Raw genomic sequence first — 19937 nt, 5'->3', positions numbered from 1 at the left:
GGTGGCTCAGTTGGTTAAGCGACTGCCTTCGGCTCAGGTCATGATCCCAGGGTCCTGGGATCGAGTCCCGCATCGGGCTCCCTGCTCTGCGGGGAGCCTGCTTCTCCCTCTCCCACTCCCCCTGCTTGTGTTCCCTCTCTCGCTGTGTCTCTCTCTGTCAAATAAATAAATAAAAATAAAATCTTTAAAAAAAAAAAAAGAACACTTGGTACATTTTTATTTAATCTCTCTTTTTTTAAAGATTTATCTATTATTTGAGAGAGAGAGAGATGGAGTGGTGTATGCAAGAGAGCGGGGTTGGGGGGATAAGGGTGGGGGTGCGGGGAGAGGCAGAGGGAGAGGGAGAGAATCTCAAGCAGACTCCCCACTGAGCACGGAGCCCCACGTGGGGCTCAATCTCACCACCCTGAGATCATGGACTGAGCTGAAATCAAGAGTTGGATGCTTAACCAATTGAGCCACCCAGGTGCCCCTACTAATCCCTCTTGCCCTCAACTTTACTTGTTGTCTCTCAATCTGGAGACCTTCAGTGCTAGTTTTTTTTTAAATATATATTAATTGATAAATGTTTATTACATTATTCAGGACAGGGGCGCCTGGGTGGCTCAGTTGGTTAGCGTCTGCCTTCGGCTCGGGTCATGATCCACGGTCTTGGGATCGAGCCCCACATCAGGCTCCCTGCTCAGCGGGGAGCCTGCTTCTCCCTCTCCTCCCCACTCATGCTCTCTGTCGCTATTTCTGTCTCCCTCTCAAATAAATAAATAAAATCTTTAAAAAAATTACTCAGGACATAATTGTCTTACATCTAGAATGATAAACCAGAATATGACTACGTATTCGTACCTTGAGAAAAATACAGGCACTGGAATTAAACGGACCTAGATTCAAATTCCACTTATGCCATTAACAAACCATGAGGAAATTGGAATTTTTTTCCCCTTTAAGCCTTCATTCCTTCATTGTAAAATGGGGATACTATCTCATTAAAAGGTTTATTTTTAAAAATGGAAGGAACATATTCACATGCACAGGATGCTGCCTGACGAGTTTCAGCTCAGGAATGGCAGCTATTTGGCTTCATATACAACCATAGTCAGCTCACTCACCACGGCATAAGCACAGAACAAAATTTTGTAACTGAAATTATTTGGGATTTTGGAATAATATCACAACTCTAATTCAATTAAACAAATGATTATTTGGCACCTGGCTTGTCTAGTAATTACAAAGATCATGGAGAAACTGTCCCTGCTTGACAGAAACTTGCAGTTTCAATAAGGAGATATGGACACAAATAACTGAAATACCACAGACTATACAGATTCTTAATGACATACAATAAAAGAGATGATCTTCAGTGATTTCATACTGGGGACAAATAAACGGGGAAACCAACGGTCCTAGTCCATAACCAAACTAAAGGTATTAATCAAAACTTCTCATACTAAAAATGCTTCTCCTGCGGTATTGTCTCCTTCCTTCCTTTCTTCCCTCCTTTCTTCCCCTCCCCCTTCCTCCCTTCCCTCTGAACTATTCTTTTCCAGAACTTACTCCAATCTTCTGTTAGGATAAAGAAGTGGCTGGCACCTGGTTGCCCAGTTAGGGAAGGGATCTTAGAGTACAATTCTTTCTTTTTTTTTTTTTTTTAAAGATTTTATTTATTTATTTGAGAGAGAGAGAATGAGAGAGCACATGAGAGGGGGGAGGGTCAGAGGGAGAAGCAGGCTCCCTGGGACTCGATCCCGGGACTCCAGGATCATGACCTGAGCCGAAGGCAGTCGCTTAACCAACTGAGCCATCCAGGCGCCCTAGAGTACAATTCTTAAACAGACATTCACAAACCCTTTTGTTTTCAGCTTCACTTGTGCCCCCAGTTCCAGAAATACCTCATGCTTCCAACTCCTGAGACCTTTGAGAGTTTCTGTAGTGCAAAATGTGTTGCTTTTTCAGCTTTCCTTGCTGCTGGCTTGGAATTCAGCTTTTTTCAGGTCTTCTAAGTTACCACTCTTACTTCTGCTTTTCAGCTTCCAAAATTTTGTTCCTGTCATCTTCTCTCCTGTTTTTGTTGTCATAATGGTTTCATGGCCTTTAAAATAATCCTTCTACTGGCTTTTTAGTGAAGTTTCAGAAGGAAATGGAGGTAAATGCATGCATTCAGTCTGCCATCTTGAATTGGAATTCTCGCTGACTTTATTCATCCTTCAAGCCCCAGCCTCAAATGCCATTCCTCCTCTAGGAAGTCTTCCCTGCTCTTCCTTAAGATAGAATTAATCCAGGGGGCGCCTGGGTGGCTCAGTCATTAAGCGTCTGCCTTGGCTCATGTCATGATCCCAGGGTCCTGGGATTGAGCCCCGCGTCGGCCCCGTATCCGGCTCCCTGCTGGGCGGGAAGCCTGCTTCTCCCTCTCCCACTCCCCCTGCTTGTGTTCCCTCTCTCGCTGTCTCTCTCTCTCTGTGTCAAATAAATAAATAAAATCTTAAAAAAAAAATAGAATTAATCTATTCAGTTATGAAACAATATTTAGGGAGTGTTTCTTATAGGTATCACATTGTGTTAAAGGAAGAAAAGACACCATTTCTTAACCTCAGAGAGTTCACAGTTTATGGGTAAGATAAGACGATGACACAGGCACTTAAGATCCAGGGTGGCAAATGCTACGGGAAACAAGTGCTATCCAGAGGACCATAACCCAACCAAGGCAGGTATGAAAATGCTTCCTGTGATAAGGCACATGAGCTGAGACACAAAGGTTAAGGGGGGGGTTGGCACCCGGGTGGCTCAGTCGGTTAAGCGTCTGCCTTCGGCTCAGGTCATGATCCCAGGATCCTGGGTTCGAGCCCCACATTGGGCTGCCTGCTCGGCGGGAGGCCTGCTTCTCCCTCTCCCTCTCCTACTCCCCCCTGCTTGTGTTCCCTCTCTCGCTGTCTCTCTCTCTGTCAAATGAATTAAATTAAATTTTAATTTTAATTTTAAAAAAGCTTAAAAAAACAAAAACAAAGGTTAAGTAGGACTTAGCCTGAGTAAGCGGTGGAGAGAGGCATTCCAACCAGAGGACACAGCATGTATCCCCTCCAATTCAAAGTGGCCTTTCCATGGGTGCCTGGCTGGCTCAGTCGGTAGAGCGTGTGACTCTTGATCTAGAGATTGTAGTTTCGAGCCCCACTTTGGGTGTAGAGATTACTTGAAAATAAAATCTTAATTTTTATAAAGATTTTATTTATTTGAGAGAGAGCGAGAGAGCACAAGCAGGGGGAGTGGCAGGCAGAGGGAGATGGAGAAGCAGGCTCCCCAGTGAGCAGGGAGCCTGAAGCGGGGCTCAATCCCCAGACCCTGAGATTGTGACCCGAGCTGAAGGCAGGTGCTTAACCGACTGAGCCACCCAGGAGCCCCAAAAATAAAATCTTAAAAATAAAAAAGTAGTCTTTCCAGAGTACAAATCTGACCATGTGACTCCTTAATGAAGACTCTTCCAGGAAGCCCATCCTGGGTTCTAGTAACACTTATCATCCTGTACCAGAGTTATTAGTCTGTCTCCCTCCTTCCTGTGAACTCAGCCTGTGAGCTCCCTGACAGCAGGTCCTGCACAGTTCGTTGATGGCGCTTAGCCTCAGATTGGATGGGTCAGAGTCAGCTTTGTGATCTCTTGCCTTTAGTATTCTTGGCCCCTCTGGTGGTCTCCAGGATTCAGGGGGTTGAGTTTTACCGTGTGGATGGGAAATGAATCTGAGAACTAGATTCTATAGTCCTGTGACAGTGGGATTCCCTGACTGTGACAGCAACACTCCCCAGAATAGAAAAAAGCAAGGCTTTCTTGCCAGAAAAAGAAACACTCATTCCATACCATCTCTTTGGAAACAGAAAGGGGATAAATCCTCAGGACAGATGCAGCCACAAAGGCTACTCCAACCCACTTCTCTTCCCAGGGGGATTCAGGTCCCCCACTACCCCTCTTAACACATACACAGCAGACTCTCTGCCCAGCCCCAGGGTCACAAGTATGGCTTCCTCGTTGCTCAATCCACATCAGGCCCTGGGGTAAAGCCCGGAGATCCCAGGCCCAGCTCCCTGGCCATGGATTGAGATTCTCACACTATTGTTACTAGGACTATATGATCGCACAAGCCCCTGTCCCCTCATCCTCCAAGAGGCAGAAAAACTGAGGCCAACAGAAAGTCAGGGCTCTGCTCAAGATCTCAAAATGACTCAGGAGCTGAGTCAGGACTTGAACTCATGACTTCCCCCTCCTTGCCTAAAGCTTTTTTTTCAAGCTGCTCTGTGGGGGTGGGTTGTCGCAGCAACAGTTCCTTGGGTAGGAGGATTAAGTAGGGGAGGTTGCCATTGTTTCCCTTCCCACAAATCCCAGAGTCTGGCTGCTTCACTCAACCGGTGAGAGGGGGAGGGAAGCAAGAGGAAAGGAGCCTAGAGGCAGGAATAACCTTGGCCTTAAGAGCAGGCCTGCCCCCTCCCTGCAGGAGTGCTTAGAGAGCTTGGACCAGTTCTGCCACCAGTGAGTGGCTCCGAGGGAAACCTTCTGCCCAGCCCCCAGCTCCCCCCCCCCCCCCGTGGGCAGGCTGAGTACACAAAGACATCTTGGCCAAGGAAGGAGAAAGGAATGGGGTAGGGAGCCTTTCCCTGTTCTGGCCCCCAGCAGGCTCCCTCCTTTGTACCTTTAATGCGCAGCCTAGGGTCCCGGGCCAGGCTAGGTCAAGAACGTAGAGACCTAATCAGAAGTTAAAGGTACCCCCTTAAAGTTTACAAACAGCTAATCTCCATCAAAGGCAAAAGAGTGAGAGCCAGAGAAGAGGCATGGCTTTTCCACTGGCTCCCTGTGTAAGCGCAGGTGAGCCCCTTAACACCTGCAAGCATGCTTCATCTATGGGACTGGGGAAAGATGACTGCTTTTCTCACTTCAATGACATAAAATGTCTTTAAAGTGTCTGGCACAAAGCAGATCTCAATGGTGAAAATGTAAAGTGCAGGCAGATCATCTGAGTTCAAAACCTGGCTCTGCTTTTTACTTTTTGTATGACCTTGGGCAATTACTTAACCTCTTTGTACCTCAGTTTCTTTATCTATAAAATATCATTTGCCTAATAAGGTTGCTGTGAAGATTAAGCGAATATTTGGTAAAGTGCTCAGCATGATGCCTGGCACCACTCTGTACAATGAAGCAAAGTCAAGCCCCTCCCTTAGGTGGGCAGTCACAGCCCTCTCTGAAGAATTTGGCATTCACCTCCAACCTTCAGGCCAAGTACACACATGGCATTTAAATCCTTCCCCCACGGAGCCTTCCCTGATTCCTCTGCCCAGAAAGCTCTCCTCCCAGCCTAAGAGCCCCCATGCCCTCCTTCTCTGCTCTCTCACAGCCCAGCTAGGCAGATGGTGGGCTCCAGAAAGACCTATTAGCTGACACACTCACTGTGGCCTCCTGGTTCTGAGCCAGAGAGAATTCTTCAGTTCCCCAGAACTGGCTGCAAAGTAGTGGCAGGTGTAAATTACCCCCTTCACCGGAACCAGGGCCTTGGGGAGCCTGGGCAGCCCCAAATGCCCTTCTGGCTCTGGATCTAGACCAGCAGCAACAGGGGAGGGAGAGGGTGCCTATTTCCTTCTTTTCTCCCCAAGAAGGTACAGATGAGATGCAAAAATCCAGTATACCTGGGGGGCTCAGAGGTGATGGTGCTGCTACTCTGCCCAGGTTCTAGGAACTTCCAAGTACTTTAAGTGGGGGTTGGGTGGGGGGAGGTTGGGGAAAGGGAGGATGTTTCTAGTAGCCCTAGTCCAGGCGGTTTTCACCCAGATCTCTTCTGTGCTGAATCCTGTCATGAACACCCAGGCCTCAGACGAGCAAACGCTGCACCCAGTTTGCAGTAGAAGAAACTGGTTGCCCTATAATGGCGGCCAGGGGATAGATGGCCCAAGGTGGGGGGTAGGGTGGGGGCAGATTTGTGCTGTGCTAGATTCTCAGTGCTTCCCAGCCTCACCTCTCCCCTCCCAAATATTTGGCAGGAAAAACTTCCAAGAGCCAGTGCCTCCCACCTCAAGTCTTCAGGACCCACTCACCCTTGGAGGGGCAATTAATGGACCCCAGGGTTTAAGAACTGATCTGGGCGGGGGGGATCCTGAGGACTTAGACAGGGAGTTTTAATTCGCTCCTCTCCACTCCAACTCTGGGGGCATAAGTCTGTCCCTTCCAACCCTAGCTGGGGACTCCGTCCTCCTGGCCCATGGAGCCCACACTCACCAGCTCCATCCTCAGCGCCATGATCTTGTCCCCCAGGCCGTGGACGTGGCCGGTGCTAGGCGCCCCCGGGAGCAGCAGGGCGCCGGAGGTTCCCGGCTCCCATTCGCCCCGCAGCCCGCGGAGCAGCCCTTCAGGGGTCTTCCTGCCCACCTTGCCCTCCACATCTCGCAGGTCAGGCGTCTGGGACTCCGCAGTCCACTCCATGCGGGCCTACGGCTGAAGAGGACTGGGCGACCGGACGGCGGGGTCTCGTTCCCGGGGTTCTCCTTTCCGCGCTGCGGTGCGGAGCCGAACCGGTGGGTCCCCGCCGGCGTCGCGCGGGGGCGGGCGGAGGGCGCCGTAACACTCAGAAAAGCCGCGCAGAGCGGGGCTGGGCGATTTGTACTTGGATTTGTACTTGAAAGAGCACTAGGAGAGTTCAGTGCCTTCTCCCCACTCTGCCAACTGAATCCAGCCAGTCACACAGCCGGCGCCCAATAAGTGTTTGCTGAAAAAAGCTAAGCATCCTCAGTTAGGGATATGGGCGTTTAAGGAACAGTGGTGACAGAAGCTGCAGAAGGTTTTGAAAGGCTTCCTGGAGTAGAAGGGCTGGGTCTACAGCAATGGTTAGAATTTAGCTAGCTACTGACACACACACGTTCAGTGTAGCCACTGAATTTATTTTTTATTTTTTTAAAGTTTATTTATTCATTTATTTTAAAGTAATCTCTACACCCAACATGGAGTTCAAACTCAGACCCGGACATCAAGAGTTACATGTTCTTCTGACTGAGCCAGCCCACTGCCCTGTCACTTGAGTTTAAAGAAGTAGAAAATAACGTTCTTCTGGCCAATGAGAAGCAACCAGTATTGAAGATGAAAAGGTCCACATGGGCCGGATCATGCTTGATCCTGTAGACTGATGTTTCTTAAGCTTGACTGTCTGTGGTTATGAATTTTCTGCAAATCTTGTTAAAACGCAGATGGTGATTCTGTAGATCCGGGAAGGAGTCTGAGGTTCTTTTCTAACAAGCTCCCAGGTGATGGCCATGCTGCTGGGCCAGGGACCACACTTTGAGTAACAAAGTTATAGAAGATGGTTCCATGGTGCTTGGATTATACTTTATAGGCAATGAGGAGCCATGAAAAACTTTTTTTGTTTTGGCTTGATTTGGGTATTTAATCCAAGTAATTCCAGTGTGTGGTCACAGAAGGATTTACAATGTAAAGATAGTTAACCTGCTCTATCCTTTTCCACCTCTAGCCCCACTCCCCGGAGGCAACGACATTCTACTATTTTTTTCTGGTGTTTATACATATAACCCCACATACACTGGGGCACCTGGGTGGCCCAGTCGTTAAGCGTCTGCCTTTGGCTCGGGTCATGATCCCAGGGTCCTGGGATCGAGCCCCACATCGGTCTCCCAGTCCCTGCTTGGCAGGAAGCCCGATTCTCCCTCTCCCGCTCCCTGGCTTGTGTTCCCTCTCTTGCTGTGTTTCTCTTTGTCAAATAAATAAGATCTTTAAAAAAAAAAAAAAACCCACATACACTTATACAGCACTACTATTTATTAATTTTAAATATTGTCTACTGACTTCCTGCTATGATAAATATGATTTATCTCATACTCTGTACTTGCCCTCTTCCATTGACCTATATATTTCTATCATTATTTTTAGATCATTTAATGGTTACCTCTGTAACCTTAAGTAAAATATTTTTCCTTAGTATCTCTTGGTCCACAGAAGGGTTATCAGAGGTTAAAAAAACAGATTTGCCTTTTTGAAAAATTACTCTGGATTTTCCAAGGGAGAAAGGATTGGAGAGGTGCAAATCTGGAGTCAAGGAAACTGATTGGAAGGCAAGAAACTGAAATGGCCTGGACCAGTGGCTGGTTGTGAGGTTGGAGAAGAGTTAGGCCAGAATGGAGAACTCTTAAGGAGGTAAGATTGACAAGACTTGCTGACTAGTTACATTCATTTATTTATAGTGGCATTCATGAAGGCTTGTTCAAGAAAGCAAATGATTCCAATAAATATTATGGAGAGTCTACTATTTGTTAGCCAGTGTGTGTGGTACAGAGAATACAGTGATGAGCAAACAGACCTGGACTGGTTGCTGGAGTAGAGGATTCATGGGTGACTCTCAGCTGTTTGGCCTGATGCCATTCAAAAAGGAAGGGAACCCAAAAAGAAGTCTAGGAATGGGAAGGGATGATCACAGCAGGGTTTGCATTGAGTTGGAGGGTCCTGTGAAGATTTCCAGCAGGCAGTTGGACACAGGTCAGCCTAGAGCTCAGGAGAAATGTTAGGACTGCCGTTATGAGTGTAAGAATCTAGGCGGTAATAGAGGTCAGGAGAGTGGATAATGCCTGGATGGCTCAGTTGGTTAAGCGACTGCTTTCGGCTCAGGTCATGATCCCAGAGCCCCGCATCAGGCTCCCAGCTCAGCGGGGAGTCTGCTTCTCCCTTGGACTCTCTCCCCTCTCATGCTCTCTCTCTCTCAAATAAATAAATAAAATCTTAAAAGAAAAAAAAAAGATCTACCATGAAGAGTGAGACTGAGCAGTGAAGATCAGGGAGGAGCCCTGAGGGACATCTTTTTCAAATGCTAATAAAATGTGTTAGATTTTCTCTAATACATACTTACTAGGAATAATACAAAAAAAAAAAAAGGAAAAATCACTTATGTTAACATTTTGGGGGATACCATCCCACCATTTAGGAAGCAGGTGGAATACGGAGAGCTCAAAAAAATCTAACTGGTCTTCTGGCTTCCTCCGTTTCCTTTTAAAACATTCTCCACAAAACAGTAAAGTTTCTCTTAAATAGGAATATATCACTCCTCTGCTTAAAACTTCCCTGTCTACCTACTCACTTCAAATAAGCATCGCCATCTTCTAGAAACTTGTTAGAAATGCAGTATTCTGCTCTGCCCCGGACTACTGAATCGAAAACTCTTAAGAATGGGGCCCAGCAATTTGTGTTTTAAGACGCCCTCCGAGTGATTCTGATGCAAGGTAAAGTTTAAGAACCACTGTGTTAAGCTAAGTGCTTTGTATGTATTATCTCATTAAACCTTAAGGACAACTCTGTATTACTCTTGTCAATATAGGGCGGCAGGTTAAGAGTGGAATCGAGCTGGGATAACTTGGTCTGAATTCTAGCTCTCCCAGCTTTGTGACCTTGGGCCTCATTACTAAAGTACCTATTTCATGGCTGTTGTGGAATTAAATGAGTTGATGTAAGAAAAGTGCTTGGAACAGTGACTGGCATAGAGTAAGCATCATATAAGCATACCCCCATTTCACAGATTAGGGAATCCAGGCTGAAACGTGAAGTGACTTGCCCAAGGTCTAGGGTAGTGGTAGAAGCAGATTTTTAATTCCTCTTAGCCTCCAAAGGCATACCGCAGGCCTGGGTTCAGCCTTGCCTAAGCAGGGAAAGCGGTTAGCTGTGTCCCAGGCCTGTAGGCCCTCTGACCCTGGCATCCCGAGCGGTCTCGTCCAAGGCTCTAGGACTCCGACTTGAATCGGGTTTGCCATCCACGATGCTGGGGGCCAAGACTAAGGGCGGGGGGTGCTGCTGCTCTCCCCCATCAGCCACCCCGCCCGCCAGTTGCGAAGCTGCCGGGGAACTAAGTACTCGGAACCCCGCCGCCGCCGCCCTAAGCACCGCCCGCCGCCCTCTCACCCCGCGGCGGCGGCGGCGGCGGCGGCGGCGGAAGCGGGGAGGCGGGCCGGGCCGGGCCGGGGCGGGGCCGCGAGCGGCATGGAGGAGGCGGAGGCCGCGGCGCGCCGGGCGGAGCAGTGCGGGCCCGAGAGGGGCCCGAGCGGGGCCCGGGCCCCCTGAACCGTGAGTCCTTCTGGGCGGGAGTCCCGGAGGGGTGGCGCGGCCGGGGCAGGTCTCCGAGTCCTCAGGGCGTCCCCGAGCCCTGGAAGGAGAAGAGCGGGGCCAGATAGGAGAGGGCGAGGGCGCAAGGAGGTGGAGGATTGGGGGCCAGGGTTGGGGGGTGGTGTCTGTGCCCTTTGCCCACCCCAGGACCAGGAAGGCCTGGGGCTTGGTCCTTTTAGGGGCTGCTGAACCTTGAGAGCTGATTACTTGGCCTCTGCTCTGGGGGGGCTCACCCCAGCCCCAGGGGAGTTTCCAGGTGATCTGACCCCTCCGAAGGGTTCCTTTTTAGAGCAGTTGAGCCACTTTTCCCAGGTCACACAGCCTGGATGTTGGCGGGGAAGAGTTGCTGGGAGGTCCTCCCTGGTCTCCTCAGAAGGCATCAGACTTTGGGAGGTACACCCTACTCCCTCCGACCCTCTGGTCCTCTCAGATTCCTGAAGGCATGGGTTGGCCAGGACAGTGGTGACTCCCCAATCCGGCATGGACGACTGGAAGCCCAGCTCCCTCATCAAGCCCTTTGGGGCTCGGAAGAAGCGGAGCTGGTATCTTACCTGGAAGTATAAACTTACCAACCAGCGGGCCCTGCGGAGATTCTGTCAGGTATAGAGATGTCCCAACTCCCCCAGGGGCTCCCTCCCAGCTTTACCCTAACCTAGACTGGGCACTGGGACCTACCTTGGCTGCTCCCAACCCTGGAAAGAGGCGGCAGGTTCCTAGAGAGGAAACCCCTTTGTGTCATGCCCCTACGAGGTGGTAGTTTGGGCCCAGAGTTCTGGAATCAGAACCCAAGTACAACCCCCTAGGCTTCTGACAGAAACCTGAAGTCTGATCAGAAAGGCTTTTGCTCAGGGGCACACACCTGTCAGGCAGTCAGGACTAAGACCCAGGTCTTCTGATCCCCATCTTGGTTCTCTGGGACTGGCTCCATCTCTGGGAACTAATTGTGGAGGGGACCAAGGAAATCAGGGCCTCAAATGGAAGAATACAGGAGCTCTGGGTAAGGAGGGCCCTGATGAAGTGAGAAGGGTCAGGGGTGGCTCCCTGGAGGAGGTGGTCTTGAAACTGGACCCTGGTTGGGGGAGTAGAACTGGGCGGACAGAGGGAGGAAAGACATGCCCCAGGCTCTCCCTGTGTCCTCACTGCAGCCAGGGCCTTCCTTTCAGGAAGACCCTCAGTGATCTGGAGGGGCACTCCTCCTTAGTCATCCCTACTGCTCCCCTCAGACAGGGGCGGTGCTTTTCCTACTGGTGACCGTCATTGTCAACATCAAGTTGATTCTGGACACGCGGCGAGCAATCAGCGAGGCCAATGGAGACCCGGAGCCAGATCGAGACTATGGTGGGGCCAAGCTGAGGCTGGGATTGGCTGGTGGGGTGAAGGATGGGGTGGGGGGGTCCCCTAGGATCTCACAGCTGAAAAGATAGGCAGATCCCAAAGGATGAGACTCTGCTGGAGAAACTATCTCCATAACCTATTGCGCCCCCACAGATGAGGCCCTGGGCCGATTAGAGCCCTCACGGCGCAGAGGCAGTGGACCCCGACGGGTTCTGGATGTGGAGGTGTACTCAAGCCGCAGCAAAGTGTATGTGGCAGTGGATGGCACTACGGTGAGTGGGCCCGTGTCTGGGGTAGCGTCCCTGTATTCTTCTCAGGGTGTGGTCCCCTGGCTCTGGGATCCACTGCCTGAGTGGGTCTGCATCTCCGCCACTTTGGAGCGATGTGGCTCTGGAGGCCTCAGTTCCTTATCTGTAGGCTGGGACTAGTGACTTCTACTTGTCAGGGTTAAGTGAAAAGTGTGTGAAATGTGTGACATGTATTGGGATCTTATCAAAGGTGCTTGCTAGGAGTAGTAGGCAGATAATTCATTGATTTATTTATTTCGTAACTATTTTCTGGTCCCTTCTTTGGCCTCAGCCGTGTCTTGGGCACTGGGGACCTAGGGGATAATCAGACCTGGCTCCAATTTGAGGGGCTCTATCTGATGGATTATGATATCCCCAGCATGAGGAGGAGACATTCAAGGGCTCTAAGAGCCTGAAAGCTCCCAGAGAGGAGGCTCTCCCGTGGAGAGGAGGTTGGTAGAAAGATCTGATCTCTTTTGATGGGTAAGTTAAGGAGTTTTTCTGGAAGAGGTGGCATTCAGGCCTGGTCGGGAAAGAGCTCTTCACAGAAGCACAAGCAGGAGGGGAGGTTTTGTGCAGCTGGTTTTTTGAGTTCCCATAAGACAGAGACCTTGAATGCCCGAGTGAAGAGCTGGACTTGGTCTCTGCCGCCCGGTAGGTGCTGGAGGACGAGGCTCGGGAGCAAGGCCGCGGCATCCACGTCATCGTTCTCAACCAGGCTACGGTGAGGTTCTAGGGGTGGGGGGCCTGGAGGGCTGAAGCTGAGCCCTCCTTGCTGGTGACTCTAACTCACGAGCGGTATGTCCCCTGCCAGGGCCATGTGATGGCAAAGCGTGTGTTTGACACATACTCACCTCATGAGGATGAGGCCATGGTGCTGTTCCTTAACATGGTGGCACCTGGCCGAGTGCTCATCTGCACTGTCAAGGTCAGTGACTCTGCCCCCACCTCCACCCTTGCTCATGGCCCTGTGTTCTCTACCCCTAATAAAGCACAATGGGGGAGGGGGGGCACCTGGGTGGCTCAGTCGTTAAGCGTCTGCCCTCGGCTCAGGTCATGATCGGATCAGGTCCTGGGATCGAGCTCCGCATTGGGCTCCCTGCTCGGCAGGGAGCCTGCTTCTCCCTCTCCCACTCCCCCTGCTTGTGTTCCCTCTCTCGCTGTGTCTCTCTCTGTCAGATAAATAAAAAATCTTTCAAAAAATAAAAAATAAAGCATAGTGGGAGGAGCCTCTGGAGGAAGGTAATACAGTTTCCAATCTTAGCCTTGTCATTTTTATTCAGCAAGTAGTTATTGAGCACCTACTGTGTGCCAGGCACTGCTCTGGGTGCTGGAGATACAACAGGAAGCAACCTTTATGGAGCTTACATTCCGCAGGGCAAGATCAACAACAAAAAAGCCCAATACACGTATAACGTCAGGAAACAATAACTTAAAGAACACAATAAAGCAAGGGGGACAGAGTAATGGGTGATGTATTTTATTTTATTTTTTTAAGATTTTATTTATTTGACAGAGAGAGAGACAGCGAGAGAGGGAACACAAGCAGGGGGAGTGGGAGAGGGAGAAGCAGGCTTCCTGTGGAGCAGGGAGCCTGATGCGGGGCTCGATCCCAGGACCCTAAGATCATGACCCGAGCCGAAGGCAGTCGCTTAACCAGCTGAGCCACCCAGGTGCCCCTGGGTGATGTATTTTAGAAAGGGAAGGTCTCTGTAAGGAAGTGACATGTGAGCAGAAAGCTGGAGGAAGTAAGGAGAGGGCCAGGCGAATATCTGAAGGAAGAATGTTCTAGATAAGAAGAGTGGCGAGGGGGCAGGCCCTGAAGTGGGAAGGTGCTGGTGTGCTTGAGGAACTGCAGGGGTGCCGATGGAGCTGGAGATTCAGGGAGGGGAGGGGAGTGGTGGGAAAAGAGGGCGGAGAGGTGCAAATTGTGTGGGATCCTGGTAAGGATTTACTAGCCTGCTGACCTTGGATGATTCTCAGAATCTCCCTAAGCCTTCAGTTTTCTTATCTGTGAAAGGATAGTAACCTCAGAGGGTTGTCGTGACCGTTTCATGAGCTAATTTAAAATAAAAGGTTTCGCATGGTGTCTGACACAGAGTGAGTGCTCCATGAAGCCAGGTCTCCCAGAACCATGCCGGTCAGGCTGACTACCTTCTCTGGTCTCCCAGGACGAGGGCTCCTTCCACCTCAAGGACACAGCCAAAGCTCTGCTGAGGAGCCTGGGCAGCCAGGCTGGCCCTGCCCTGGGCTGGAGGGACACTTGGGCCTTCGTGGGATGCAAAGGAGGTACTGGCACCTTAGGCCATCCACCCTAGAGTATCAGGGGCCCGGGAGGAGCAGAACCCCAAGAGATGGGGTGGGGTTGGGGGCAAAGAGGAGCCAGAAGCGGTGGGCTGGATGAAAGTGGGCAGAGAGATGGGAAGAAGCTTTAAAACTGGAGCCTGGGCCCCCATTGTGCCTCATTCCTGTCCCCTGCTAGGTCCTGTCCTTGGGGAGAAACATTCTAGGTCACCTGCCCTCTCCTCCTGGGGGGACCCAGTCCTGCTGAAGACAGATGTGCCGCTGAGCTCAGCTGAAGGTGGGGTTAGTGGGGGCTGGGCTCCAGGGCAGTGCCTGGGCTCCAGGTGGGCATTAGGGTCCTAGTTATGAAGCTTTATTTTTTTGACTGGGTGCCTGGGGCTCTGTAAACCACACTAGCCTCGAGCCCCCTCATGCCTCATCCCATTGCCCACATCCCTCCCTCAGAGGCGGAGTGCCACTGGGCAGACACCGAGCTGAACCGTCGCCGCCGGCGCTTCTGCAGCAAAGTGGAGGGCTATGGGAGTGTGTGCAGCTGCAAGGACCCCACACCCATCGAGTTCAGCCCTGACCCAGTGAGTGGGGCCTCAGACAGTGAGGCTTAGACTCCTTCTCAGCTTGGCAGGGGGATCTAGGAAAGAGCCAGGTTGGGCTTTGCTGACCCCAGCCTGAGAGGGAACCAGGACCTGGGGATTTATGCTGACCTCTGAAAGACGGGTGTGTGTGTGGCGGGGCGTTAGGCCATGTGAACAAAGGCCCAGAGTTGGAGTTGGGTTGAGTGTGTGGAAGAGCCCAGACAGGGAGACCCTCTGCCATTTCCCTCTCTACTCTGGAGTCGCCTTCTCCCCAAAGAACTCTTCCCTAGGTGGGGATCCCGGTTTGAAGAGGGAGTGAGGCAAGAGCTAAAAGCTGTTTTTCTCTCAGCTCCCAGACAACAAGGTCCTCAACGTGCCTGTGGCTGTCATTGCAGGGAACCGGCCCAATTACTTGTATAGGTGAGCCTGGGAGTGGGCTGTTCCAGCGCTGAACGGGAGGGTGCTTACCACGGGGGAGCCTCGGGCTCATCGGCCTGCAGGAGGAACTCTTGCAGTGGGAGGAAAGGCAACAGATTCTAGGCCCATTCACCATGGGGGTGAACAGGGGGAATGTGAGCCCATTTATAAGCACAGGGCGGCCCTGAGTTGCGAGGACAGAGAGGCCTAACCCATCCCTGGGCTCCCCAGGATGCTGCGCTCTCTACTCTCAGCCCAGGGGGTGTCTCCTCAGATGATAACAGTTTTCATCGATGGCTACTACGAGGTGAGTGGGGTTTGGGGACTATGGGAAAAGCAGAGCCCAGGGTTGCGGGTGCGGAGGAGCAGTGATCACAAGAGAGACAGCCCAGGTAAAGGCTGTGAAATGTGAATGGCTTGGCATGGCGGAGCCTGCAAGGTGGATGGACAGGGGGCAGGTGGTTCCCATGGTGACCAGTAGCCATGCCCCCCAGGAGCCAATGGATGTGGTGGCACTCTTTGGTCTGAGGGGCATCCAGCACACTCCCATCAGCATCAAGAACGCCCGTGTATCTCAGGTACTGCCTAGGCAAGGATGGAAGGGGCAGACACCTGACCCCGCCGTCCACGCCAAGGCTCATGTGCCCTATTTCCACTCCCCACCCAGCACTACAAAGCCAGCCTCACTGCCACTTTCAACCTGTTTCCGGTGAGTAGTAAGGACAAAGCCCTTGGACCTGGGGAGGGGAAACATGGTATAAAGTCTGGTCTTATTAGACAGCAAGCTCTTCCCCTCTCTGGGCCTCAGCTTCCTGATCTGGAAAATGGGGGTAGTGCTGCCTGGAAGTGAGATGGGGGTGGAGGAGGCACAGGATGGGAAAGGCCCCCTGGGGGTCATGCTTGTCCCCTCTCCCCCTGCAGGAAGCCAGGTTTGCCGTGGTTCTGGAAGAGGACCTGGACATTGCTGTGGATTTTTTCAGGTGAGGGGAGTGCCCCTCCATAAGTTGCCTCTCTGTGCAGCCTCTGTCAGCTGCCTCGGGCCTATTTCCTTAGCTGGCTCTCCAGGGAAGAAGGCATGGGGTGTCTGGGAGAGCTTTGTGGGAGAAGTCAGCTCAGAAGTGGGGGGAAAGCCTGCACAAAGGTAGGATGGCAGGTGTTGTGGTTGGAGTAGAGTAGAAGGGATGGGTGGAGACAGTGGGGCTCTGGGGGCCGGGACCAGCAGGCATGACTCCTGAGTCCCATCTCCAGCTCCCCCAGCATCACTTTGTGATTGCATTTGTCCTTGTCCTTCCCTGAACCCTTGGACCCTGCCTCTCTCAGTTTCCTGAGCCAGTCCATCCACCTGCTGGAGGAGGATGACAGCCTGTATTGTATCTCTGCCTGGAATGACCAGGTAAGCCCAGGGGCCAGGGGTCAGCTGGGGAATTGGTACAAGCACCAAGCTAAGACCTCCCACCACACCTCCCTCCCCGCCCGTTCCCAGGGATATGAACACACGGCTGAGGACCCGGCACTGCTGTACCGTGTGGAGACCATGCCTGGGCTGGGCTGGGTGCTCAGGAAGTCCTTGTACAAGGAGGAGCTTGAGCCCAAGTGGCCCACACCAGAAAAGGTGCCCTGGCAGGGTAGCGGGAGTGGGCTGGAGTCCCCCACCAGCTCCAAACCTCTTCACCTTTGTAATCTTCCATGCCCCCAGCTCTGGGACTGGGACATGTGGATGCGGATGCCCGAACAACGCCGGGGCCGAGAGTGCATCATCCCTGATGTGTCCCGATCCTACCACTTCGGCATTGTTGGCCTCAACATGAACGGCTACTTCCACGTGAGTGGCAAGCCGGGTGTTGGGGAGGCGGGCACAGTGTGGTAGACCGAGCATTCCCAGCTCTGCCACTGACTAACCTGGGTGAAAATTCTGTATCCTCTTTTGCCTCAGTTTCTTTATTTGTAAAATGAGGATAAAACTGCTACCTACCTCATAAGGTTTTGAGGTGATGAGGTTTAAATGAGTTATTATATGGAAAATGCTTTGAACTGCAAGCATTATATAAGGGTTAGCTGGTATTATTTTTATTATTACTATTCTTAGCACCAGACTCTCGGTGTGGGGAGGGTATTTCTGCCCCCAGGCACTTAACGCAGCCCTGCAGCCTCTGCCCTCTCCTGTCCTTGCAAATGTGGGGGGCCAAGCCTCAGCCTGAAGTGAACAGGGACGTCCCCAGGCCCCCAGGCCTTAACCTGGCTGCGTCTAAAGGGCCACTCCCCAGTTACAGCAAGAGTATGCCTTGAGACAGCCCGGCCCAAAGGAACATTTGGATGGCTTGGAACCTCCTAGAAGCTGGAAGGACCGTGAGAGGCTGGCTTATACAAGAGAGGGGCAGGCATTTACCTGAGGTCACCGTCAGTACCTTAGTCACAGCACTTTCCTTCCTCTCAGCACAGCCTGTCCTTTTGCCCACCAGGCCCTGTAGGGCCCGCTCTGGTTTCTGTGGCCCTACAACAGCAGACCCAAGGATAACCACAGGGAGCAGGGACTAGCTCGGGGGTCAGTAGCATGAGCTGCCGGTGTGGGCATGAGCTCTCTGGCAATGGTGGAGCCCAAACTAAAGCTAGTAAGAGCCTGCTGGGGATGCTACAAAGAAGAGGATGGGGAAGATGGGGGCGGTGGTTAGAGGGACCTCTATGGGTCCAGGACTTCAGTTGTGGGCCTTGTGGATATGTGCTGGGTCAGTGGGCAGGTGTGGGCCTGCCAGTGGGAGGCCTGATGTTCACCCTCACACCCACTCCAGGAGGCCTACTTCAAGAAGCACAAGTTCAACACGGTTCCAGGTGTCCAGCTCAGGAACGTGGACAGGTGGGGGCTGGGTACAGGGCAAAGGGGAGGATGTCTAGGAGCCTTGATGACCAATCCCCAGTATTCCCTTTCAACCCTGGGGCCGGGTTTTTTGCCCCAGCCCTGCTGCCACCCAATTCCCATGTGGTCCCTTGCCTTGCCCCTGGAACCTGAAGGGTGACCCCTTCCCCTGACCCATTTTTCCTTCTCCTTCAGTCTGAAGAAGGAAGCTTATGAAGTGGAAATTCACAGGCTGCTCAGGTATGGCCTCTGGCAGTAGGGATATATGGCAGGGAGCGAGGAGGCAAATACTGGGGGTCTTGGCCCCATAACTTTTGGGGCCCACTGCAAAATGAAAATCCGGGCACCTTGTTCAAAAATTAAGAATTTTAAGACAGCAGTAGCAGAGCATTAAACTAAGCACAGGGCCTTGGGTAGCACACCTGTGATGCAGGCTCCGTCTTGGTCTTTCTCCCCCACCCCCTGCTACAGTGAGGCTGAGGTTCTGGACCACAGCAAGAACCCTTGTGAAGATTCTTTCCTGCCAGATACAGAGGGCCACACCTATGTGGCCTTCATCCGAATGGAGAAAGATGATGACTTCACCACCTGGACCCAGCTTGCCAAGGTGCTCCACCAACACACCCACCCCAGGCTTACTCCTCCCCACCAGATACAGGGAGCCTTTGTTCTGGAATCTTCTGCCTTAGAACCTTCTCTTCATACTCTGGGAACCCCTCTTCCAACCCTTTTGTTCAATTCCATATTCTAGAAGATGCTACATCTTGAAAATTGAGGAGACTGCTGAGGAGGGGTGGAGGCTGGGCCAGGGGTCCTCAATGCCCCCTCCCCACAGCTCTCTGACCCCTGCCCCTCCCCTCTACCCCACCTCTACCAGTGCCTCCATATCTGGGACCTGGATGTGCGTGGCAACCACCGGGGCCTGTGGAGATTGTTTCGAAAGAAGAATCACTTCCTGGTGGTGGGCGTCCCAGCCTCCCCCTACTCGTGAGTACTCTTTTCTGCCCTGGGAAATGGGAGACTAGTGGGATTAGAGGACATAGCTAATTACCTCTTCCCTGCACATTTTCAAATTATCTTCCCAGGGTGAAGAAGCCACCATCAATCACCCCAATTTTCCTGGAGCCACCCCCAAAGGAAGAGGGAGCCCCGGGAGCCGCAGAACAGACATGAGACCTCCTCCAGGACCCTGCAGGGCTGGGTACTGTGTACCCCCAGGCAGGCTGGCCCTTCACCCCATCCTGTAGGATTTTGTAGACACTGGTAGGGGTTGGGGCTGGCTTGTTTTTAACATGAGACTTAATTACTAACTCAAAGGGGAGGCTTCCCCTGCTCCAACACCCCTGTACCTGAGTTGGAGGTCTATTTATTTACTTCCCTGTTGGGAAGGGGCAGGATAGTACCTGGGAATCTTTGGGGTCCCTGGGCAGCTGATCCTGCCCTTTGCACACTCCCTCCTCCCAGGCCTGGCTCAGAATCTAACCTATTTATTGACTGTCCTGAGGGCCTTGGGAACAGGCTGAAGCCTGGAGGGCCTTGATTCCTTTCTCGGCTGGGGTGCTGCCCTGAGGGTGGGGCTGGCTCTTACTCAGGAACCTGCTGTGCCCTGTGCCCAACCCATGGACAGGCCCACTGGGGCCTCCTGCTGATGCAGACTCACTCAGAGACCCTCAGACACGGAACCAGGCCTCTTCTCAGCCTCCCCTTTGTCCAGGTTTCCAAAGCTGGATAAGGTGGTCATTGATTAAAAAAGGAGAAAACCTCTGGGGATGTGTTTTATGATTGTGGGGTGGGGGGGTGGTGTGAGAGAGAGAGAGAAATAGATAAGTAGGAGAGAGAATGGTCGTGAGGGTAGTGAGTTTTCTTTACTGTCCTCCACAGGGTTTAGCTTCCATTTGGGGCCATTTGGCCACCAGGGGATGCCCAAGTCTCAAACTCCAAGATTCTTCTCTAAGCTCCACCTTAGGACAACTGAGCCTGACCTTAGCCCCACCCTACTTGGGGCTGAGCTTAGAGCAGCCACCACAAACCCCCTCCCAACAGAGCTGTTAACCTGC

The 19937-nt window shown here is 52.0% G+C and overlaps 1 protein-coding gene across 2 annotated transcripts; it reads left to right on the top strand.

The window, feature by feature from the left end:
- The first annotated feature begins 9936 nt into the window (after positions 1 to 9936).
- Positions 9937 to 19644, top strand: POMGNT1 (protein O-linked mannose N-acetylglucosaminyltransferase 1 (beta 1,2-)). 2 transcript variants are annotated; one of them, XM_081818329.1, is made up of 22 exons: positions 9937 to 10075; positions 10545 to 10714; positions 11338 to 11452; positions 11603 to 11721; positions 12395 to 12460; positions 12551 to 12664; positions 13908 to 14025; positions 14219 to 14317; positions 14485 to 14612; positions 14962 to 15032; positions 15261 to 15336; positions 15524 to 15607; positions 15697 to 15738; positions 15951 to 16009; positions 16350 to 16422; positions 16513 to 16641; positions 16726 to 16851; positions 17816 to 17880; positions 18076 to 18120; positions 18352 to 18487; positions 18758 to 18867; positions 18966 to 19644. In XM_081818329.1, the coding sequence occupies exons 2-22, from the start codon at positions 10595 to 10597 to the stop codon at positions 19051 to 19053; spliced, it is 1983 nt and encodes a 660-aa protein (XP_081674455.1). In that variant the 5' UTR covers positions 9937 to 10075; positions 10545 to 10594; the 3' UTR covers positions 19054 to 19644. The 2 variants fall into 2 exon arrangements, with proteins under 2 accessions (XP_081674455.1, XP_081674456.1); XM_081818330.1 differs by lacking the exon at positions 14219 to 14317.
- The last annotated feature ends 293 nt before the right edge of the window (positions 19645 to 19937 follow it).

The sequence above is a fragment of the Leptonychotes weddellii genome, chromosome 4, assembly GCF_054177405.1.
Source record: "Leptonychotes weddellii isolate Sample4059 chromosome 4, ASM5417740v2, whole genome shotgun sequence".
NCBI classification, from domain to species: domain Eukaryota; kingdom Metazoa; phylum Chordata; class Mammalia; order Carnivora; family Phocidae; genus Leptonychotes; species Leptonychotes weddellii.
This window is presented reverse-complemented; position numbering and strand designations above follow the sequence as displayed.